The sequence below is a fragment of the Biomphalaria glabrata genome, chromosome 12, assembly GCF_947242115.1.
Source record: "Biomphalaria glabrata chromosome 12, xgBioGlab47.1, whole genome shotgun sequence".
Lineage (NCBI taxonomy): Eukaryota > Metazoa > Mollusca > Gastropoda > Planorbidae > Biomphalaria > Biomphalaria glabrata.
This window is the reverse complement of record NC_074722.1, coordinates 20,903,417-20,929,187: the sequence shown is the minus strand read 5'-3', so window position 1 is coordinate 20,929,187 and position 25,771 is coordinate 20,903,417. Positions and strand designations below refer to the sequence as shown.

General features: G+C 36.2%; 1 protein-coding gene across 7 annotated transcripts in view; it reads left to right on the top strand.

Moving 5' to 3' along the window:
* The window catches only part of LOC106074311 (ATP-dependent 6-phosphofructokinase-like), a 222,592-nt gene that overhangs the window by 90,268 nt on the left and 106,553 nt on the right, over positions 1–25,771 (top strand). For all 7 annotated transcript variants that reach the window (XR_008773899.1, XR_008773898.1, XR_008773897.1 and 4 more), the window contains exons 10-13: positions 9,575–9,676; positions 15,316–15,408; positions 16,188–16,313; positions 22,199–22,263. Coding sequence is in view for 4 of the 7 variants with exons in the window: in XM_056005429.1 (XP_055861404.1) it covers positions 9,575–9,676; positions 15,316–15,408; positions 16,188–16,313; positions 22,199–22,263 (386 nt within the window). In the remaining 3 variants the exon portion in view is untranslated. The remainder of the gene's footprint in view (positions 1–9,574; positions 9,677–15,315; positions 15,409–16,187; positions 16,314–22,198; positions 22,264–25,771) is intronic.

Below are 25,771 nucleotides of genomic sequence, written 5' to 3'. Positions count from 1 at the left end.
ATATGAAAAAAATTCTTTTAATGAAATGCTAAAACAACTCAGTATAGTAATGTTTATTAAACCTCATAATGTGACTCGCATTTTAAAAAGACATAATAGCTAGATTTAGATCTAATCTAGATTTTTTACACTAGATCTAGATTTTTTAAAGACTAGAGCTAGATTTTTTACACTAGATCTAGATATTTTTTTACACTAGAGCTTGGTTATTAAAACTAGATTTAGATTTAAGTTTTAATTCAATTCATTGTAGAATCTAGATCTAGAATTTATTGGTCTAGTTTAGAATGTTTGTTGTTTTACATGTTTTGGATGTTCCTTCAGAATTGTAGTCCAAACCTCCCGCAGGACGACGGGCGATGGGAGCGGGCATGGTTTGAACCTGGGACCATCAATGAATCCAAACGACAGTCCAGCACGCAAACTGCACTACCAAACAGCCATGATTTAGACTAGATCAAGATCTAGAATTTTAATTTCTAGACTTAAAGTGTAGATTTTTATTTCTAAAGTCTACATTGTAGGGCATAGGGGATATTGGAAAGGGGTAGTACCTTTGATGGTCCGGCATGCTGCACCTTTAGGTGGACGGCCTCACTGGTCCCCTTCCAACACCTAAATCTCTCACATGTGGCTCCAAGCGCCATGCCCTGGAAAGCAGCTTCAGCTGGCGGACTAAACCATGTGAGGGGGTGGTGATAACATGGCACTACTGCCTTCTAGACTAAGGTCACCGGCCAGGGCGGAAGAGTCCCAGGATGGACTACAACGGCCACGTGTTCAGGACCAAGGCGATCCACCTAATTGGAGGCATTCGGCCGTGGTCAGCATGGAGAGGGATGGGCGCCGCCATGCAAGTAACTAGCCCTCGTTACACCAAATGAGATGATGACCGTTAATAAACCCATACCGGCTCGGCGGTCGCCCGGGTTACCAAGGGCCGCGCATACCGTTACAGACCAGGGCGGGGGTGAGGAGTATACTACTGGTCCATGCAAAACTAAAATAAATACCAGAAATAAAATCACCATAGGAACATGGAATGTGAGATCACTAAGAGACGAAGGAAAAGTTGAAAAGCTCACACATGAACTTAACCGACTCCGTTTCAACATCATAGGACTCTCTGAAATGCGCTGGAAAAACAAAGGTGAAACAACAACAGAAGAGGGTCATAAACTGTACTGCAGTGGACTACCAGATGTTCAGGAACAAGGAGTAGGATTTCTTGTACCCAGGAACTACAACAACTGCGTTGTGAAATGTTACCCTTTATCCAGTCAACTCATCTCCATTCGTTTAAAGGCATCACCCTTCAATATCGCCATCATTCAAGCCTACGCTCCTACATCAACATATGACGATGAGGCAGTAGAAGATTTTTATGATCAATTACAGGAAGTGGTCAATAAGGTGCCGATAAAGGACATAATTGTTGTACAAGGAGACTGGAATGTCAAAGTAGGAAGTGACTCCTACCAAACCTGGAAAGGCACCTGTGGAAAATACAGTAACCTCTCAACCAATGAACGAGGTCAAAGACTATTAGAATTTGCGAAATACAACAATCTCTTACTGGCTAACACACTAGGATGCCACAAAAAAATCGCGTACAACCACATGGCACAGTCCAAACGGAGAACACCACAACCAGATCGACTATATCATGGTGCAACAGCGTTTTAAGACAAGCATCCATATGGCTAAAACAAGAAGTTTTCCTGGAGCTGACATTGGAAGCGACCATGACCTTGTTATGATGACCCTTGAAGTACACCTAAAAAAGGTAACAAAACAAGGTCCTACCAGGATAAAATTTAACCTGGATAAGCTGAAAGACCCCCCAAGTAGCTGCCATATTCGAGGCACAAGTAGGAGGACGCTTTGCAGCCCTCAATATCTTGGACTCCAATGGCCAGGATATCGATACGCAAGTCAATATGCTAAACACAGCAGTCACAGATACAGCCCTGGAAATATTAGGGAAGCTCCGCCCGCCCAAAAAACCCTGGGTAACAGAGGATATACTCCAACTCTGACAAGCAACGGGAGCTTAGAGGGAAAAAGCTGTCCGACCCAAAATATGTCCACGAATACAAATGCGTCAACAAACGGATTAGAAAGGGAATGAAAGAAGCGAAGAAAAAGTGGATAGAGAATAAGTGTCAAGAAATTGAACAGGGACTTAATAGGAACAACAGCAAAAAAGCGTACCAATTAGTAAAGGACCTCACTACCTCAAAGCATGGAAGAACCAACACAATACAAGACAAAAACAACAAATGCTTAACGGAGGACAAAGATGTGTTGAAAAGATGGACGGAATACTGTTCAGAGTTGTATAACTTTGAAATCTCAGGAGATCCAGAGATACTAAAAGTCCCGGCAGTCTCCAACATTGACGACTATCCGATTCTTCGCTCGGTAGTAGCAGCAGCAGTAAAAGCCCTGAAAAAGGGAAAATCGGCCGGAGTTGACAACATTCCTGGTGAACTTCTTCAGGCGGGAGGAGAAACTATGATAAACGCACTCTATATGATTTGCAACAAGATCTGGCAATTAGGAGAATGGCCCAAACCCTGGACCCAATCACTCATAATAACCCTTCCAAAGAAAGGCAACTTTGTCAAAACTATCGCACCATTAGCCTCATAAGTCACCCCAGCAAAGTACTGTTAAAAATTATATTAAACCGGCTAAAACCGATAGCAGACAACATCATGTCAGAAGAACAAGCGGGTTTTAGACAAGTTCGCAGCACAACAGAACAAATCCTAAACCTCAGAACACTCTGTGAGAAATATCTCCAACACCAAGAGAATCTTTTCCATGTCTTTATTGATTTCAAGAAAGCTTTCGATCGAGTATGGCACAGAGCACTCTGGGCGACAATGGAAAAGTACAACATTAATAAAAACAATCAAAGTTATCCAGAACCTCTACAAGGATGCCACCAGTGCGGTGTACTTCAACAATAATATTGGGGACTGGTTCAAAACCACAGTTGGAGTAAGACAAGGCTGCCTAACCCTAACCCTAACCCTTTCACCAACACGCTTCAATATCTTCCTTGAAAGGATAATGGAAGATGCCCTTGAGGGCTATGACGGTACTGTTAGCATTGGAGGAAGAAGAATTACTAACTTGCGCTTCGCAGATGACATTGACGGCCTAGCAGGGACATAAGAAGAACTAGCTGACCTGGTGATGTGCATTGACAAGACTTCCGCAGCATTTGGCATGCAAATAAATGCCGAAAAAAAACAAATTATGACCAATAGCCATCAGGGCTTTAAAAGAGGCATCAGTATTGGAGGTGAAAAGCTAACTAGTGTTAACAGCTTCAAATACCTCGGAGCTATTGTCTCAGATGGGGGAACAATGCCCGAACTATTGGCCCGAATAGCACAGTTCACAGCAGCCCTTGCAAAACTTAAAATAATATGGAAAGATAAGGGCTTAGCCCTCGGCACCAAAATCAAACTGATGCGCTCCCTGGTCATGGTCACATTTTTATATGCTTGCGAGTCGTGGACGCTGACTGCAGAGCTAGAGAGGAGGATCCTAGCAATGGAATTGAGATACTACAGAACTAACCCTAACCCTAACCCTAACCCTAACCCTAACCCTAACCCTAACCCTAGGCATCACATTCAAAGACCCCATCACAAACCAAGAAATCAGAGACAGGGTTACTGCAGCGATCGGAGCCCATGACGACCTGCTAACTATTGTAAAAAGACGAAAGCTTAAAACCTATGGCCACATTACCGGGCTCGCAAAGACCTTCCTTCAGGGAACAGTGTCAGGGAAAGAAGAAGAGGCAGACAGAAAAAGCGATGGGAGGACAACATTAAAGAATGGACGGGCCTGCCATTGAGAGAGGTTCTAAACAAGGCAAAAAAAAAAAGAAGGAATGGAGAAAGACGGTAGACAAAACTTGTCTGGTGCCCCAACGGTCCAACAGACTAAGGGATAGGTAAAGGTAAAAGATTGTCAATATGTCAATATTGCAATGTTATAAAATACTAAAACTAATCTACTATTTTAAAATTAAATATTGCAATTAGTCTATTAATTGATTATCTAGTGCGTTTTTTTTTTTACATAAATCTTATCTAAATTACATATACATTATCCTAAATACATATTTTATATCTAGATCTAGTAGATATAGATATTGAGAGTGCTAAATTAGAAGTTTTATTTAGGTAGATCTACATCCTTATTCTAGTTCCATTTAAATGAAAATGCTCAATACCAAAAGATTATCTAAAATCGATCTTCTGACATATTGTACATATCCGGTAGTTGTCATTCCGTAATAGGCTATTAGTTTGTAATCACTTTGTCATTAGGTTAAGAGCAATGGCTGGTCGTGCGGTTAGCGCGCAGGACTGATTATCTCTACGGTCTCGGTTTCATACCCTGCTCGATGCCATCCTCCGTCCACCAACGGAAGCTTTTACATTTAAAAAATATTTTTTTACAACGCCAAATGAATCTTTGAAACATTATTACTTTTAACAATCAAAACAAAATCAGGTCTTGAATATTCCTTGCGAATATGCGGATCCGACAGGGATCCGTCTCCCACGGGGGCCGCCTCTGAGTTTGTGTGGCAACACAAACTCTCTTAGTAATCTTGTTCTTGATATTTTGTTGTTTATTCAATTTAAAGTTTCTTTAAGTTTATTGAAAAATTATCTACGCTTTCCTTATATTTTTAAGTAAATCTAATATAAATTACATCTAGATTGTAGATGTAGAAGTAAATTTAGATATAGATCTAGACTAGATCTTAAGTACCAATAAATAATTGCACAAATTGGCATTGCCAGCTGGCTGAATAGGTAACATCGTTCGTTCAAGCATGGAACTATACTAAAGGAACGCTGACTTAAAACATGTCTTTGCGGATTTTACGCCTCGAACGCGCGCGAATTACCCGTGTTGATTAGAACATGTTTTTTAAGCTCTTTATAAACAGTCTTAAAAACTTCATCCATTTTCAGACAAGCTGTTATGGTAGATATATTTTTTTAGAGTAAGAGATCATCACAAAATTAGTTTATTTTAATCATCCTACTCAAAATTATATGTTTTCAGGGATTCCAAGTTGTTTTTTCTACAAGATTTGGTGCATTTTATGTGCACTTGCAGATGAGCCTACCGTTCCAAATTAAGCGGAACCGTCCCGCTAAAACATTAAAAAATTAATTAAAACTCACATGTTACGCCGTTCCTCTTTGGCACTTTTATTTTATTCCGCATAGTCCGAATTACGACAAAATATAGCGTCATTATTTTTTTATTAATATAAAAAGAAAATATTGAATACAAAATTCATGTATTGTTTACATTTCGTCCTATTGTGGCCTACATTTGGTTATGCTAAGCACTAATGCTTCGTTTATTCAATGACAAGGGTCATTTATAATCATGCCAAAACATTTTCCCGATATGTCTCTAACACATTAATTTCTAAGGAAAGAATAAAATTTAATAAGGACAAGGATTCTAGACTGTCTAAATTTTAGTACAGACTTATTTGAAAGATTTGTTTTGAATGTAGATCCCGATCTACTGCCTATTTGATGTTCTAGGTCTAGATCTAGATTCAAGTTGTAGTCTTGACTTAAATATTGATCTAGATCTATCTATACATTTAAATCTATCCTAGATCAGATTTACATCAAAATGTACACGAGATCCAGTAACTAGTAAATTAAGATTGGATCTAGATATTAGATAATTATCTAGATCTAGATTATATTTAGAAAATAATCTAGAGTGGATCTAGAGTCCTAAAGTGTCTAAAATATATTTTAAATCATTATCAGTCTGGATTGATAATCTAGATCTATTTCCGTAATTTGTAATGTAGGTATAGATTCTAGATCTAGCCAATAATGACTAGGTTAGATCTAGATAATATGTATATGTAAAAGGATTTCTTTTTAAACTACTTGGCCTAATTACGGCAGTCAAACTGAAAACTCATCATTTAGATTTAAGCATTTATGGGACATAATTATGATACTTATATTAAAAAAATATATTACATTTTTCCCATTTGTTTCTAACTCACGATAAAGATATATATATATATATATATATATATATATATATATATATATATATATATATATATATATATATATATATATATATATATATATATATATATAAAACTACTTCAACTCTAAGATGATAGAACTTCTCTTAGCAAAGATAGTTTTATTGTTTAACACATAAACATACCTAATTATAGTCCATTCATTTCATATTTTAATCAAATGAAGATTCAAATTTGTTTTTCTAAAGCATTGTTTATACATTCGTTCGCTAAAGCTTAAGCTTAAGCTTAAGATATATTCTAATAGTTTCATTCATGAATCTCGTAATCTAATCTAATAAAAAAAAGGTCCCGCATGCGCAGAGCGAAGCCTTCACGAACGCGCAGAATGAACTCTATCAAAGATTAGTCTAGATTTAGATCTATTTCTAACTCAAGGTCTACTTTATACTTTAACACATGAACATACAAAATTAAGTCTATTTATTAAAAATTTTGCCTACAAGCAAATGTTTTTATTTGAAAAATAAATTTAAGTCGATTAGCTATTTTGATATATCCATTCATAGTATTTTTACATTCACGCATTTCTCATTCGCTGTACTTATAAAATTATTATTTCTTTTAATTGTTTACAAAGCACTCTCATTGACTATATCGAAATTGATACGCATATTAAGACCCGCGGGCCGTGGATAACATATGGCTAGTAACAAATAAAGCAAAAAAAGATACTGTACCAATCTTAATGAAACTTTCCATGAACATATATAAAAACATAATTCAAAACCCAAAAATAAAAAAAAAATATTTTAAAAGCCTGGTAAAATAGGTAGTTGTAGATAATCATGTATAAAATCTGGCAATCTGGATATATTTAAAACTTGAATATAGATTTAGGCATTTTCATTATCGAATATTGATCTACAGGTAAGATGCCTCTTCTATACTGTCGTAATATATAAACGTAGTAATAATTCTTCTGATAATAGATCTAGATTAGAAAATATTATAGACAAGCGCTATAATTCACTAGAAATAGGCATTATATCTAGTATTACTTTAGATTACTGCATTTTACTTTGTTGGTAAACACTGTAGATCAATATTTAATAATGAAAATGCCTAGATCTATTTTCTAGTTTTAAATATACCCAGATTAATAGTACTTTATTAACATGGTTTTAAGTAGCATCATATATTAGATCTATTCTAGGCTCATAAATATCGTCTGCAAAAAAGCATACTAGATCTGATAGGCACATTAATTAGGTAGACTTACACGATTTCATTTGATTATTTTTTAAAATAGTCTAGAATTAAAATGTCCGTTTCTAATGTTTCTAATATCGTAAAGATAGATGAGCTCGACATTTATAAACATTGCTAAAAAATATAATAGCATCTAAATATAGCGTCTGCGAATTAAGTCTACTTTCAATAGACCTAATAGGCTTTTTTTTTTCTTAGTCTAGATCTAGATTTTAAAAATCTCTTAATACTATATATAGATTTTAGATTTATAAAAATTTACTGTTTAATAAAAGGGATCGCACTTTTATTAACTTCGTTTACATTAGGTCTATATTTAGGACTTCGTTTTGTATTAATTACTGTTGACTGTTCTTATGCAAATATTATTATTATAGCTTTTATATAGCGCTACTTTCATGCTTATAGCATGCTCAGAGCGCTTTTGGTGCAATCTCATTTGTGGACCAGAGAGGGGCTATCTAGGAGTTGGTTTTCTGTGCTGCCTTTAGGCGTCAGTAAACACAACTCTGCCCGAGTCGGGAGTCGAACCTCGAGCCCCTTTCTAGGTAGCCAAGCAGCCAAGTTCAAGCGCACTTGGCCTCTCGACCACGCTTCCCACCATATGAATTAAAACTAATGAGAGATATGAATGACATTCTCTATGGATTTCGTTTTTCTTTAAATGTATATGAGTAGGCCTACATTTATATGTATATGAGTAGGCCTACATTTATAAGTAGCGCATAAAAAAAATTACCCAAATCTAGTAGAAAATACCTAATACGAACTTTACTAAACGAAAGGCTACTTCAAAACAGAAGCATCGACTTAGAGTGAATTTAACGCGAAGGGTGATAAAAAATAAAATCATTTGTGATAACTCTTTCTCTAATAAATTATATCTACCATAACAGCTTGTCTGAAAATGGTTAAAGTTCTTATCGACCTGTTTATAAAAAGCTAAAAAACATTTGTAGGCATTGCAGGATGCGCGAGAACATGTGCAAAGAACATGTTTTCTATAAGGCTTTGTAAAAAAAAAACTCGGAAGACAGCGTTCCTTTAGTATAGTTCATGGCTCAAGCAGCCGAAGGTGTCAAAATCACTGGTTCCATATCCGGTTTGAACCAAACATTTTAAAAAATTACTTTAGTAAAATATGTTATTATATTTTAAGTTGTATAATGGAGGTATAGTCTTATTAAAAAGGAATTTTAAATTCTTTTTTGTTTGATTAAAAAAACATTTTTTTATCCCGCCCCAGCCCACTCACCCACTCGAGAAAAAAAATTATTGTTACGCAAATGTATAAATCTACTAGACTTTATAATATTCTAATGATATCCATTTAGATCAAGAAAAGTCTTAGAAAGGCAAAATGTTCATGAACATTAATTCATTAAAAGAAAAATACCTGCATTCGGAAATACCCGAAGATGTATAGTCCGTTCAAGATAATTATTTTCTCGTTCTCTAGCCAGATTCTTTTCTCAGCAATATAGGGCCTACATCAACTGTTAATTTTATAGGAAAATTGTTAGAGCCTTTTTTTTTTTTTTTGAGATCCGTGTTCAGGTGTTACCCTCCACCTTTCATGGAGTTGTGACTTAAATAGAGGTAGATTATTTTTCTCTTAGATCTACTACACTTTATAATATTTTAATGACATGCCTTTAGATCTAGACTTAGAAGACGGTGCGCAAAATTTTATTAAACTTTAATGTATTAAATCAATAATACCTTATATTCGGAAATTCCCGAACGCGATAGCCCTTTCAAGAATGCAATAGTTATTTCAAGACCGATGTTGGATTTAGATCTAGGCCTAGTTCTCTAGTGAAATTAATTTTTTTTCTTTGAAAAAGCATAACTGTCAAACTAACGTTTTCCCGGCGTGGCCAACGAGCTAGTAATTCTTTTCTCAGCGATATACAACTGTTGAATTTCTAGGAAAATCGTTAGAGACGTATTTGAGATTCGTGACCAGTTTCCTCCCCCTCCAGGTTCCATGAAGGTTTGACTTGAATAAAGGTATTGTAAAAATGGATGAGAAAATGAAAACTATGTCAATTAGGACAGATCCATTTGAAGAGCAAGTGTAGACATATTATCTTATAAGTTTACTAGAAACTTTGTGGAAAAGTACCTTAGTGTCGTTTTACCAACTTGTTTAGTTATGCGCGAGTATCACCTCTTTATTGTATATGACTGATATAGCAAATGTGTGAACTCTAATTTTAGAAATCTAAAAGCGGAGAGTCAAGAAGGACACACATAGTTCTTGTAGCCGAAGGTGCGGTTGACAGAGAAGGAAATCCAATTAAATGCAATGATGTTCAAAAAGTAAGTATATTTTAAAGATATTTCTATTTGAATTCCAAACACACCTGATCTAGATTTATATTTCAAGGTCACATGGAAGATTTAAAATAGATAGGTAGCTAAGGAAGTAAGACTGAAACAGAACCATGCATTTTAACAATATAGTAGCGCGTAAAACACAATAAGATTTTTCATTCCTTTATCATTGTGGAACCAGTAGTGAAATGTACTTTACTTATTAATCATCTACAATCTAATATATAAAGCACAATGTAAGGAGTATGTATGTATGTTGCTTATAGAAATCAAAACCGATTAACCCGGCTTGATTAAATTAGGCTTGAATGTTCCTTAGATTACGGCGGAGACCGTAGTTAAATGTCCAATGTCTCTCCCACAACAAGAAGGCTCAAAAATAAATATTTAAAATACCAACGTTTATCTCTATTGAAGAACGAAACTTTTTAACAAATCGGGTAAACCCATTTTCACAGTCTACTTTCATTTCGTGTGAACATTAACAAGTATTAAGGGAACATCTTGCCATGTTTGACATAGATGTAGATCCAATGCACTAGATCAGTGATTCACAGACTAAGGCAGGCGAGCCTCGGGTTATATCCGGCTAGTCTAATATAGGCCCTTTATATAATTGAATGTATATAAATGTATATATGTATGTATGCACTGTTACGACGTGGGAGTGAACTAAAGAAAATAACTCACCGATCCTCAGGTCGCCGGTATATTCCTGATTGCAGAATCACAACCAACTATAATCAGTCAATACGCCCGGTAAAAAGAAACACTTTTACAACACTCCAAATGAAATTAATATATTCCGATTCTCTAACACAGAAAGAAAACAATCCTCAATCCTCAGTCCAGAAATCAAAATCATAACTAAAGTTCCTTAACACATTCACACACTCATGTCATTTACGCCCGACAGCATAAACAAAATTCACATAGTTCGCACGTGGGAAAAAGGTTATGGTGAACACGTTTACAACAGTATGTATGTTTCTACGTATTTATGTATGTATGTATGTATGTATGTAGTATGTATGTATGTATGTATGTATGTATGTATGTATGTATGTATGTATGTATGTATGTATGTATGTATGTATGTATGTGTGTGTGTGTGTGTGTGTATGTATGTATGTATGTATGTATGTATGTATGTATGTATGTATGTATGTATGTATGTATGAATGTATGTATGTATGAATGTATGTATCTACGTATGTATGTATGTATGTATGTATGTATGTATGTATGTATGTATGTATGTATGTATGTATGTATGTTACGAATAAAAAGCAAAACCAATCTTGATAAAATTGTATATGAACGTTCCTATACAAATCGAATAAGCATGTAATTTCAAAAACAAAAAAATATATTAAAGACGTACTATTGATGAACTTGTTGACCATTTATAAAGTTAATTATATAATACAGTTCACTTTCCGATGTGTTTTTTTTAAACATATACTGTACTAAGCAGGATATCAAAAGAGAGACCGGTTTATTCCTTTATGTTAAGTAACCAGTATTTCTTTGGACGACCGTTTCTTCGTGCCGATGTGCCTAAAGTCAAAACTCAAACTTACAATATGACCAATCCACCTCTTTTTCGCCTCTTCATAGTATTTGGAATTTTTTCCTTTTTGCCAGCCAGAGTATTGACTTCTAACAGTACAAACTCATTTGTCTGCTTTTCTTGGTATTTGATACCCAGCAATTCTCTGTAGCATTTACTCTCAAAGCTTGGATTCTTCTTTAAGCCTCAGCTCAGCGTTCAGTGTCCAACTTTCACAACCATATAGGAGTACTGTACAGGGCCGGTCCTACAGTTTACGGGGTCATATGTAAATGGATTGCGCGGGGCCCAGTCTGGGTAGGGATAAGAATAATAAGTGAAAATTAAGATTTTGTGTACGAAAATAAATTCGTCTTTACATTTTATTCATACTTTACTTAGTACAAAATGACGGTCAAATTAAATTTACGAGCCATCTACAGTAGATTATAATTTTTGCAACAAGAAGATACAGATCTGCCATTTAGATTTACTATCGACTAGCAAAATACCGCTTTTGATTTTATTTTTCAAGAAGTCGAGATAGATTTAGTTCTATATTTATATGCCTGTGACTATTAAAGTAAATTAAGTAACTTCCGAAATATCGGTTAAAATTGCCTTATTGTTACATTTGTATTAAATGAAAGCTGACAAAACCAGTTTTATTATTTTTTTATCGCGAGTAGGATTGGCGTTTTTCATATTGAATGACATCCCGAAATGAAAATTTTGTCTATTTTTCAGGAGATTTGTACGAGTTTTCAGAAGATTTTAATAATTTCAGGAGATTTTAATGACAATTTCGTATATTTTGCAATTTCAGGAGATTTCCAGTAGCTCATGGAGTCCGCGGTAACCCTTTAATTATAATTTGAAACGGTTTAATTGGTTTAATTTTAAAATTTACACATAGAATTATCGCGGAGCCTATAAAAGTGTGGGGCCCACTGCGGCCGCATAGGTTGCAGTGGCATAAGGCCGGCCATGGGAGTACAGAGACTACTAGCGAAGAATACAGTTTTAATTTAAGTGGAAAGATTATTTTACTCTTCAAGATTTTCTACAGTTTGGTCATGGCAGCGGATGTCAAGCTTAAACTTTTTAAAATCTTCTTTTATTAATCCTCCGTCTCTTGTTATGTTTGACCCTAAATGAGTCAACTTCTAATGTTGTTTTGTTTGCAACCTCTAGTACATCTCCACCACAAACTTGTATTTTCCTCTTTTCATCAAAGATATCCATGCCATATGCTCTAGCTGACAGGACATATAACAGGATTATTAGCGGCCCCCGTAAGGGGAAAGACGCTATTAGTTTTGTGTGGCCTGTCTGTCCGTCCGTCGTCCCGTTTAGATCTCAGAAGCTAGAAGAGAAAATGAAAATCGGACATCAAGATATTTTAGATCATTCAAAGTTCTGATACAATGGCTATTTTTTTTCTTTTCCGAAATTATTGTTAAACTGTGTCATTATAAAAATTTTCAAGTAATCAAAGATTATTCTTATTGGCTTCAATAAACTTAGTCAAAGACACAATCTTAGGCCAGCATTTATTCAATGCTATGAAGAACTGTGTTGAGTTTTTGGTATGCTTGGAACAAGATGGCATGCGATACAACCGATGGAGGTTAATCCATTGACTGAGAAAAACGTTGTTTTGTTTAAAGAATATCCCAACCATAAACTGTAAACAGGAAAGTTTTCACAAAGCTGCATAAGATAACAATATAATAACGGCACACGCTATACATACATCAGACTTATCAGGACTAGGGGTCTTGACTACAGACAGTTCATAAAAGTACTTGACGATTTAGAAACAAACTATTCTGATGTATCCTCTGGCTTAGCATGGGCAAGGTAGTGAGAAGAATATAAAATCTCAAGGAAGAAATTTTATGTTCCTTGAAGGATTTTGACAGTAATATTTCTAATGAAGAGTGGAAGACAGACTTCATGTTTTTCATGATTACTATTACTATGGAGTTCTTGCATATGAAATGCATGTTCATGTTAAATCTTTTTCAAACAAAGCTTTCCCATTTCCCCAGGCTAGATAGTGCAAATTGGTTTTGCCATTTTTCTTTTGCTGAAAGGTGAAACTATTTCTAGTGAAATGGTTGAACGTAGAAGACTTATTTGAATTCAATACAATCAGTTCACCATTTAGCGCAGAAGCTGATTTAGCTCCAGAGGACATAACTTTAAGCAAATTATGATCTGAAAGAGAAGTTCCAGTCAGTTCTTCCGCGAGAGTCTTATGGGTGTCAGAAGTTATATTTACACACTTTAAGTTTGCAACAAAACTTTCGCATTATTTGGGTACACATTATATATGTGAACAAGTAATTTTTTGTCGATGGTGACTGACTGTAACTTGACAGCAGTAACAAGGATAACAATTAGTAAGCTAGTTCCACAGTTCTGGAACATTACGCACGAGTGTAAACAGTGAAATACTTCCCATTAAGTACAACTGTACATTTGTGGCGAAATGTTGTGATGAAATGTTGTGATGTAAAAAGACATTATCAAAGTGTGTTGTTTTTTAAAATCGTTAATTGGCTTCGGAAAGTGTTGTAATTCTTCAATAGGGATAGTGAGGGCTTAGTTTTCTTTAAATTTCCTAGCCCGTCTACTCTAATATATTAATCGACATTGTTGGGGAGAGGTATGTATCTGGAAGCAGTAGCGTCACTAGGGAGGTGCGAATGGTGCGGTCACACCGGATAAAAACATTTTGGGGATGACAACCAAGTTGATAAAATTATATCTTGGCAAAAGCAGACAAATCGAAAAAGATAATTATATTAAAATCTCTAGATATATGCCAAAACATGCCAAGACAGGTCTAGATGGAAGTCAAAGCACAACGTTATACTACTTCTGTCTTAAAGTATAACAAAAAAAAACCTGTTCAGGTGATGTTAAGTCTGTTTCTAATTTAAATTAAATATCATTGTAAAATTTGCAATAACATTTGAATAAATGTCATAAACAGTGGATTTTATATTTTACATTAGAGTAAAAATCAATAATAGTAGGTAATCAGCTCACTGTGTTTGTTCAACAAAAAGAATTAACTAGCAATAGTGTTTATTGGAAAATAATTGATGAAAGTTGATGGGAAGGGATGACACCCTGACACTGTCTGGGATGTTTCCATTCTGTTTTTAGGTAATCAGTTGGATCTCTACTCTCCTTATTCCAGAAGAGTTACAAAAGTCTTATCATAGACGAAGTGTTGTCCTGTTTGCTTTTATGTGGAAAAAAAACGCCTAATGATATTTTGCAATTTTATTAATTTAAACGATCAAAACAAGATATTTCTCGTCCATTGGTGACTTTGGTGGAGTTTGTGTGATAACATTTTGTAATCTTGTTGTTATTTTTTTGTTACGGAAATTTTGTATTTGCTGAGGCTTTGAATAAGAGATTTACCCATTGCAAAAAAAATATATCTGTTAGGTAATCATTATATGACATCAGCAAAATATGTAGGTCACGGATGGGGCTGCATACCACGGGAAATACTGCATTCCTCATTAATCTTGGTACTCGAAGACAAGCCTTATTATTATATGACATCAGTTAGGCTAGGTTCACATCGAAGTTCACCTTCACTTTCACCTATTCCTTGGTCTGCTGGACCGTTGGGGCACCACACAAGATCAGTCAACCTTCTTTCTCCATTCTTCTATGTCTTTTTTCTTTGATATTCTGATATTCTTTCTGAAAATAATGAAACCTGCCTTTTGACATGCCTGGGTGGACCACTTCGGGGGCCGATTTTGAGATTGTGTATTCACACAAACTGTCTTTGTAACCTTGTTATGTAGAAGCCTAGTGAAATGGTACCACCAAGAAAATATTATTGGGAATAGTTTGGATTTTTTTTTTACCACTCTATTCCACATTATCAATTATTTTTTTAATATTTCAACCTAATCTACTTGAACTGAAATAATTATAGTCTAGAGTAGTGGCTAACTTCAAGATGAATTGTTTTTATACAATTTTATATATTGTTATCATTTAGTTAATATTTGTATTAATCGTAAAATTATAGGTATTAAGCGACCAGATGAAAATGGATGTCCGGGTGACAGTATTAGGTCACGTGCAGAGAGGCGGTAATGCTTCGGCGTTTGACAGATTATTGGTAAATTCTTTTTTTTTTAATTCTTTTATTTCTGTTTAGAAAACGTACGATGTTGTTGTTGTTGTTGTTTTTACAATATTATACATTTAAACTAGAAAGACACAATGGGGTCATTAAGTGCAGAGTAAGTATCCGACCATATTTAACAACGGAGTCAACAAAAAGCTAGCTGTGGCATTCATACTCTCCCGTGTTAGCAGGTATACCCGATGACAAAATCGCCAAGCTGCAACGAATTCAGAGCAACGCCGCACGAATAGTCCATAGTCCTAAGAAAAACAAGGCGAGATTCTGCTACTACTCTCTTGCGCACGCTCCATTGGTTTCCTGTGAAAGCGAGAATCGACTACAAAGTGGCTACACTTTATCACCAGTGTATCTGTAATAAAGAAATGCTCTTGTACCTTAGCGAATTGTTAACTCCATATGTCCCTCAAATAGCCCTGCGCTCTATTGTGCCACGTTTCTCCCTCAAAAGCTACTGTCGACTCCTTTTCTGTGCAGGGACCAAAGGTTTGGAAATCACTCCCCACTGATCTCAGACAGACAACATGCTACACTACATTTAAGAAGAACATTAGGACCTACCTTTCATTTTAGCTCTCGTGTTTATATTTGTAATGTTATCATAGCACCTTGAGCTTACATTTTGTTTGTTAACAGCGCTTTATATAATAAAATTATTATTATTATTATAACTAAAAAGGAACCTCCACATACAGCTATGTGTATTTCTTGATATTGTATTGACTAAGAGAACCATGTTTTCTTGATTGAAGGGATCAAGGATGGGAGCTGAGGCTGTCCTGGCTCTAATGGATGCAGCTCCCACTACACCTGCCTGTGTCATATGCTTAGATGGCAGTGATATTGTTCGAGTGCCATTACTTAAGGCAGTACAAAGGGTAAGTTCATTCATTCATTTACTTTAATTCAACATTTTTCACTTGAATTTAATTCTTTATATAGAAGCTTATTATACATTTTAATAAAATGTGACGTCACGCAGCACTAGTTGATGTGCGAAATTTCAGCTCGATAGAATAATAATGAAAAGTTGTCGAGCTATAGAATTCAAATTTTGGTTTATGGTTCAATAGAAAATGTGGGCTAATTGAAATGGAAGGCGTAGATGCTGCGCTTCCCTGCAGTGAGACTGATAGAATCTGAGTTGATTTGGGGTAAAAGTATTGTTATGACTTTGCCATGCGCACCGCCATCCAGGCTAGTGCAGAGATGCGCACTTCTAGTAACCAGACTAGAAAAGGATGTTGACATTAGGAGACAAACGATTTCCACCCAAGTTGAGAGCCTAGATAAAGATGTTGTGATCAATACATGTTGTTTTACATGTATTTGTGATGTCCTGTAAATTAACATCGATGTGCCTCGTTGAGTTGCCTCACTTAAGTAATTACAATTGGTGTCAGAAGTGGGATTATAGGCGACTCAACGAGAGGAGGTAGGATTCGATCACAATGGCATCTTTGAAACAACTAGACCAACTCTTATTTAAAGAGCTAAGGCGGGAACTTCGTTACCGATATATGAATATAGGTGGTACCAAGGAGGTGCTTACAGCTCGTCTCCGGCAAGCCCTGATCGATGAAGACGAAGATCCGGATACTTACCTATTTGAAATTAAACCCGAGATTTATGAGCTTATTGGCAAGATACATGAAGGTATTGATGCAATGTGTGAACAAATTAACAAGGGAGATAAAAGCGAAAGAAGAAATAGGCTTGTTGGTGAAGAAGCAGTTGCCTGTAGACTCGTTGGTGAAGAAGTTGCATGGTTAGGACTGTGGCTGCACAAATAGTGGTGACGGAGACGCTGGGGATTGGAGCGCCGTCTGTGGCTGTGTTGTTGGCAGGTCTTGTGGGCGTGACTTTCTAGACGAGAAAAGTGACAACGATTGCTGCGACGATCTCAACGGAATGTACCGAATTGAAGGGAAAGAGACAAATGAAGAAACTGAAGTCTGTTACGTGCCTGAAGCGTTTGTTCCTGCTCTACCTGTTACCAGTACCTTAATGAGCTGGACAGATCGAGACAACGTTGGGTCTGCGTTCAAGCCTGTTGTTATAGATAGGGGTGCACCGGATAGTCCCTCCGGCTCCGACTTCTGCCGAATATCCGGCATTTTTTACTATCCGGTGCTATTCGGCTCCGGTCGGATATCACTACCGGATAGTAAACCGGATAGTAAAAAATACACCTATTTAATATGCATAAAGTGGACCTCGTTCCATTACTGTCTGTTATAGAATGTATTAATGCTTATATGAAAACAAAATAATGTGCTTAAAAATAGAGCCATTATGAATATGCACCAAACATCGTTTATTATAAAGACAAGGCGTGTTAATAACTTAATATAAATAGAGATGAAACTTTACATCATAAATGCGCTTTACATACAGAGCAGGAATGGCTGGCACTTTTTTCAATTTGTCTTGACCTTTGAGTAAGTTAGTTAACATGTTAAAATGCTACATTCCTTGACTACGTCATGCTGACCAGACGTCTGTCTAGCTGTGCGGGTATATCTCCAGAGGTAGAGATGAACAACTCCCACCCCCTTTTATTTGTTTAGTCCATCACATTGAGTTTTTTATGGGTGGGTAACCACAAGTTAAATACGATGGACGTAGGTTTAATGTCAGCGTATTGACACTCTCTAGTGGTCACACCTTTCGAGGGAACTGAGTTTGTTTACTTAGTAGTTAATCTTTATTAGGGGGGGGGGGCTGGACTACAAGAGCCACACCTCTAATGTAACCAGATATATTTCTAGATGAACAACTCCCTTCCCCTTTTATTTGTTTAGCCCATCACATTGAGTTCATTGATTGACAGGTGACCCCAAGTCAGATACGATGGACGTAAGCACTCTCTAGAGGTCACACGAGGGAACTAGGTTTGTTATTGGGGGGGGGGTGGACTAGACTTTACATTATAAATTCGTATTACATACGTAGCAGCGATGTCTGGCACATTTGAAAAGCTTGTCTTGACCTTTGAGTGGTCTTGTAAACACGTAATATTCCTTAACTACGTCACGCTGATAATCTGTCTAGATGTGCGAGTATATCTCCAGAGGTAGAGATGAGCACCCCCACCTCCTTTTGTTTGTTTAGTCCATAACATTGAGTTCACGGATAGGCAGCTGACCACATTAAGCCAGATGTCAACGTGTTGACACTTTCTAGAGGTCACATCTTATGAGGGAACTGAGTTTGTTTACTTGGAGTAGAATTTTTATTAGGGGCGGGACTACAAGCCAAATCTCTATAAGGTTAATCTGGTATGAGTTTGTTTATTATGAGATAGGTTGTCAATCAAGGGTCTGGTCCACAAACCAAATTGTTAAGACATATTGACACTGTCTAGAGGTCACTAGATGATGACACTAAGTTTGTTTACTTGGAGAGAAATGTCAATTAGGGCGCTGAACTACAGGACACATCCCTACAAGTATTTTGTTACACAAGCCACGGGTATAAAAGTGGTTTGCAAGGGCATTTAGTAAATTAAATAGTAATAATAATAGCTGATAAAAAGTCATCACTTATATGGCGTTACTTTAATGTCAAAACAATGAACTACTCTAAAGCAGTTTGCAATGCTTGTAAAATAGTACTGTCACGTGGTAAACCAGGCAAACCTAAAGACTTCTCAACCACCACTATGATTAGTCATCTACGCTCGAAACACCCAGACTTATTCAACGAAATGACTGCATTGAAATCAGCATCAAGTAATATCACTGCCTGTGCCAGTACGTCTACGAGCTCCAGTGATTCGTCAAGCCTCACACACAAGCAGCAACCAGGGATTAAAGAGGTCTTAGACAAAGCTAAATTGTGGGATATTAATAGTGATAATGCTAAACGCATTCACTTGGCCATAGCAAAGATGATTGCAACTGACATGGAACCTTACCAAGTAGTTGAGAAGCCTGGATTTATTGGACTTTTAAAAGTACTGGAGAAAAGATACACTGTGCCTAGTCGCAAATATTTTACAGAACGTGTTATTCCAGATATCTACGACAATATTTCCTCAAAGCTTCGTGAAATGCTATCTGATGCTAAAAGCATCGCTTTCTCAACGGTCACTTGGACAGCTGATAATACCACCGAATCATATTTTGGTTTAACTGCCCATTGGTTGAATGAGTCATTTGACCGAAGCAGCTATGTTTTGCATTGTACAAAATTTAATGGCCAGCATACGGCTGCAAATTTGCTGTACTTAAGATATTTACTAAGCCATTATCTGTATTAGATACAAACCAGAAGCGGTTTGTGGCCTTTAAAACACGAGCCTAATGACAAGTTGATGGTGTCAAATACATGAACACAAACATCTACCCACTATACAACTTAGATTGTACTTAAGAAAGATTTACGCTATAAAACCAAGAGTGAACTTTACCTTTGAAAGATTTACATTAGTTACATATATGTTTATATATTCTGCATGAGTTATCCCACATTCTACTTTACAATACATACGCACACACCATCTCATGTTACAAAGATTAGTTTATGATTAGCATATCTGTAAAAAAAAATGCTGTTCATTTTAATTTATCAATCAGTGATAGAGTTTAAAGTAAGAAAGTAAATAACAAAATAATATGAATATAGGTATGTTATATAGAAGATTTGCAAAAACTTCAGTAAAACGAGCTGTTTGAGTCATGTAGGTATCCGGCTAAGGCTCCGGCCGAATATCTAATTGTACTATCCAGTTATATCCGGCTCCGGCCGGATATCAAAAAGTACTATCCGGTGCACCCCTAGTTATAGACCTTAAAGACCTCTGCCTATCTGCCGGTGCTCACGAGGGAAATTCGAAGCTTGACAACTGCATCCAGAAGTTTAGCATAAATTGTACGTGCGTTGCATCACACATATAATTTAGATGCCAAGAAAACCACCAACAAAGCATGTGTACTTATACCATCATCATCGACATTGGCATAGATGAATGTCAATCAAACAACCACTCTCAATCTGAGCTGTCAAGAGGAAGACATTTTCCACTTGAACCTGAAGAGACCTATCTTCTGGACGTGAGACTGTTAGCTGCTGAGGATGACTGCGGTGCATTGGACTTTGTTTGCAACGTGGCTGCATGTGAACCTGCAGCTCCCTTGAGAGGCGTCTGTCGGGAAGGTCTGCTGAGACAACGTGTCCGATCAAAGGCTGTGCTGAAGAAAACAGTGCTCGACACTATCTCTTTGTGTGTCAAACGGCCACGTCATCGTCGCAACAACAGCCTGGTCAACTGGAGAAAGAGAAAGCGGCACTGGTGGAAAACAATGCGGATGGCTTCGTGGGGAACACGCTCCCTGCCGCCTGTGGCTCACACTGATCGACCTCCACCTGAACTGTCAAACCTCAGCTGCAGTGTTTCTTTTCGAGACAAAAAGTGCTAAGACGGGGCAATGTTATCACTCTGCCATGCGCACCGCCATCCAGGCTAGTGCAGAGATGCGCACTTCTGACTAGAAAAGGTTGTTGACATTAGGAGACAAACGATTTCCGCCCAAGTTGAGAGCCTAGATAAAGATGTTGTGATCAATACATGTTGTTCTACATGTATTTGTGATGTCCTGTAAATAAACATCGATGTGCCTCGTTGAGTTGCCTCACTTAAGTTATTACAGTATATATACATAATATACTAGCAATACGCTCCGGCTACGCCTGTTAATTTGTTCCAAGGCTTTTTATTGTTTATTATGGACGGAACACACCTTTTTTAAAAATTTTAATAAACTAGCCACATTTTTAGCCCGTGATTTAGTGTATATGTTACAATGAAATTTCACTGCCCTCTCTCTTTCTTATCTCTCTTTCTCTCTTTTCTTTTTTTACCTGCGCATCGTAATTTGTACAACATAGACTGATTTAGAAAGACCCGCTTCATAATGCGCCACCCACACGTTCATGCTCTCATATTTTGGGCTTGTTTATTTTAGTAGCACTTTTACTTATCTCTCCCCCCCCCCCCCCGCCCCAGCAACAAAAAGTGAGTCCTTCGTGCACATTCCCGTTTCACTTTCATTTCTCTAGGTATTTTGTACTCTAACTAAAAAGAAATATTACTTTGGTTTTATTTATTGTAAACGTTTAATTCATCCCTTTTGAATGTAGCGAATGTATCCCTTGTTCTCCTTTTCTCTCTCGAACAAAAGCAAAAGGCTCTAGATTTAGTTTCTAGTTCATAGACATATGTAAATTGAGTCTAGATCTATCTTAGTTATGCTATTAGGAATAGTTGTTTTTTTTTATTTAGACCGCAGTGGAAATGACTTAAGGTAAGTTTAAAAAGTTCACTTAGGAGAAAAGAAATAAAATACAAGAAGTCCTATTTTCGTGATATTTTTAAAATGCTTTCCTATCAGACAGCGTCTTCTTGGGGAAATACCGAAAATAAAGTACATAGGTTTGATAGAGCTTGCGGTTTTTCGCTAATTACGGCGGTCAGGTTGCTTATCTATTTTATTGATAGTTTATTAACTAAAACTAGAATTTTTATATTCGAATTATAAATAAGCTAAGTTTAATACTTAATTTGTAACTTGCATAGCTTTTAGCTTTCAGTTTTATTTACAGAGTAAACAAACAAAATCCTTGAAAAATTCAAGGTCACGACATGGCCTAAAAATGTGCCGATGTGCCAAAAAGCAAATCTTTGAATTCATTTGAGTTGGACAAGCAGATCAATACAGTGACTTCTAATGTCAATAATAAATATGTTTCTTTCCATTAGACAAGACGAGTGGCTGAACTAATGGCCGAGAGAAAGTTTGATGAAGTTTTACAGTTAAGAGGCAGGTCTGTCATAATTATTAACAATAATTACTATCAACAAGTATTATTATAATCACAACTAAAACCTTTCTTTTTTTCGTCTTTCAATTGAACGGCTCCAATGAAAACAAAGACTCTCGTGACCCGTCAGATTCCCAAGTATCGTGGCTTTTCTTTGATTAGCATCGGCCAAGCTATATATTATATAACATATACCCCCCCCCCTTTTTTCGTATTTCTTTAAATGTGTTTTTTTTAACTGAGTGAGCTCTATGCCTCACATGCACTATCTAATGATTGCATGGCATATGAAAGTTTCAATGTATTGCCATGAGGAAGTTTCAAAGTGCTTCTTTCTTCTCAGCCTGGTTGTTATGTGTAGTGCAAAACTGCATACATTAGACCTGCAGCTTCTACCCTTATTAGATCTGCACGTCATCCGATAGATCTACAGCATCACAAAACCTGAGCCAACAACGCCCGACCCCCCCCCCCGGTCAGCGAGAATATGTCTTTTTAGTGCCTACTACAAACGGCTTAAAGCACAGTGCCCACTACCGATTGCCTCCGGTCCAGTGCCCAGAGACTATTGCCCAGAGTTCAGCGCCTACTGCTCAGTCTCCGGCCCCCAGCTGTCCACACCCCAATATCTACTACCGACTGCCTAGCGCATACACTCTCCACCTTTCGCTGCAGACGGTAAGCCTCTACGAGCCAACCTTGTCCCTCTACAAGATGAGTGAAAAGATAAGGAGCGATAATAGAGACACTGATCCACTACTACTTTTCTGAAAGCGAAAAATTTAATTGTTAAAATCAACTATGCAAGCATTTTTTTCCCCATAAAAATACACTATTTTTACAACTATTCACTAATAATATTAAAAATAAACACGGGAGACTATTTAGTAAGGGAAGCGTGGTCGAGAGGCCAAGTGCGCTTGAACTTGGCTTGGCTTGGCTACCTAGAAGGGGGCTCGAGGTTTGACACCCGAGTTGTGTTTACTGAGCTGCCTAAAGGCAGCACGGAAAACCAACTCCTACATACCCCCTCCCCACCCCCCACTGGTCCACAAATGAGATTGGACCAAAAGCGCTCTAAGCATGCTATAAGCATGAAAGTAGCGCTATATAAAAGCTATAATAATAATAATTAATAATAACTATTTACCATATTTTCAATACCTTTTTGCAAAACGTTTTTTTAAAAATTACTTAGTTAAGTAATTTCTGTCATACATTTACACCAAAAATCTACTTTTTTTAAAAGAGAAAAAAATCTATTTAGTATGCATATAAATGGAATATAATTTAAATGAACAATTAATAAGTAATGTTTCACATTAAACACGTTCACTGTACTGAAGTAACAGAGACACCCACACCTAACTAAATGGACACATTTTGTTTTTTAGGGGTAGACATTTGTTGAGGCTTTGAATGAGAGATTGGCCCTTTACGAAACAATTATATCAATTAGATAATCATTCGATAACATCAGATAGGCCAGGTTCGCATTTAACTTTATTCACCTTATCCTGTTACCACCTCAAAGTTGGTTCCATACAGTAGATCTCCTATTTTGATATTATGAGTGGAATTCATTTTTCATGGTTTCTTAAGGTGAACACCTTTAACTTTTAACTTTGAGCTAAGTTACTTGATAACAGTCAGTAAGAACAGTCAGTGAGGAGCAGTCATGGAATGTAGTCACCTTAGAAAGTTATTGCTAGAGCCACTATATAGTCATTCTTAGTAATTGAGATTTGTACCAGTCAAGAAGATAGAACCATTGTCAAAATTTTTTAAATAAAATTTCATAAAATAACTGATTATTCAAGAATTTTGTGTATCATATCTTCTATGTGGTTTTATTATTGTTATCTTAATATATAAAGTAGAATGTTTGGCGTATGTATGTATGTATGTATGTATGTATGTATGTATTTACCCGTATAGAAATAACCGCTTGACCAATCTTGATAAAACTTGGCAGAAATGTTCCTTGGGTACCAACTTAGACCGTAGTGTATGTATTGTGGCCCTAAAACAAACTTAAGACCCTAATAAAAAAAAAACAACAAAAAACAACTCTATTACAGCAATAGTATTTTATGGATCTAGGCCATGTTTACAATGTTGACATGAGAAAAGATCGAAAGGATTTAGATCTAGATCTAATTTTAAGAACTAAACTTTGCACTTATAGTTATTTTTTTTTGACACATGATCTAGATCTAGATCTTTGTCTACCTCAATATCTACTTTATACTTTAACACATGAACATACAAAATTAAGTCTATCCATTTCAAATTTTAATCAAATATATGTAGGCATATAATCAAATGTTTTAATTTGAAAAAAATGGATTTAAGTAGATTAGCTATTTTGATTTGATGGCTTCATTAATACTATTTTTACATTTACACATTTGCTTTATTTATTACATTATTATTTCATTTCAATGTTTTAAAAACACTCTCAGTGACTATATCGACAGTAATACGTAAATAATGACCCGCGGGTCGCGGGTTACATATGTTTAGTATATATATGTGTGTGTGTAAAAACACGCCACTGTCCACGGTCTCTTGCTACTTTTTATATATATATATATATTAAACGTATTATTAGTGTAGTCAAGAGTTATTTCCTCATTTACGAGCGAGAGAGAGAGTGTGAACGTAAGAGAATGCATCCTGACAATGCCTACATGTAATATTATAAAATGAACCCGATATCACCCACAATCATCTAAAATAACTTGGTGACATTTATTGGTGTCAGAAGTGAGATTTCGCAATATATTGGTGTCATAAGTGTCAAGGACTTAAAGAATCTAGAAGGATAGGCAACATTTATTGGTATCAGAAGTAGTAAGCTGTACTCAGAAGGACACATTCCACAGTAACTTTTAAACTGTATGCCATAGTCTTTTTGTTAGAAAGCGGATGGCTACAATCGGATGGCTACAATGGCAGCACAAGAAGTTCAATACACACCACGTAAGGTTACAAGAACTATTTTTTCCTAGATGGAGGCTTGATTTGGGCGTGATTTAGATCCAGAAGTTTATCGTGAAATTTATAAAGTCCTTCTACAATTCAAGTTATTTATTACAGATGACTATTTTGACATTACAACTTGAGCCTCATATTATTACAAGATCTAGATCCACTATTTTAAATTGAATGTCAACATGACATTAAATTATAAACAAGTAAAGCCAGGCTACAAAAGTTAAATTGGAGGTCAGTGAACATGACCTCACAGCTGAGCCAGAATTGTCTATTTTCTCATTAGTTGACCTCAATCGCACTGACACCTCAATATGAATGTGTCACACATGAGAGTTATTAACACAGTAAATCAATATTCAGAAGGCAAAATAATTCTTTTACCATCTTATATTTATCATGTCAACTAAATAACGTTTAAAACCAGATGAACTATTAACTGTATCTATTTTAATACTTCATCAAAACAAATGACCTGTACATCTACAAGAAACGCACTTGTAAAGATTAAAGC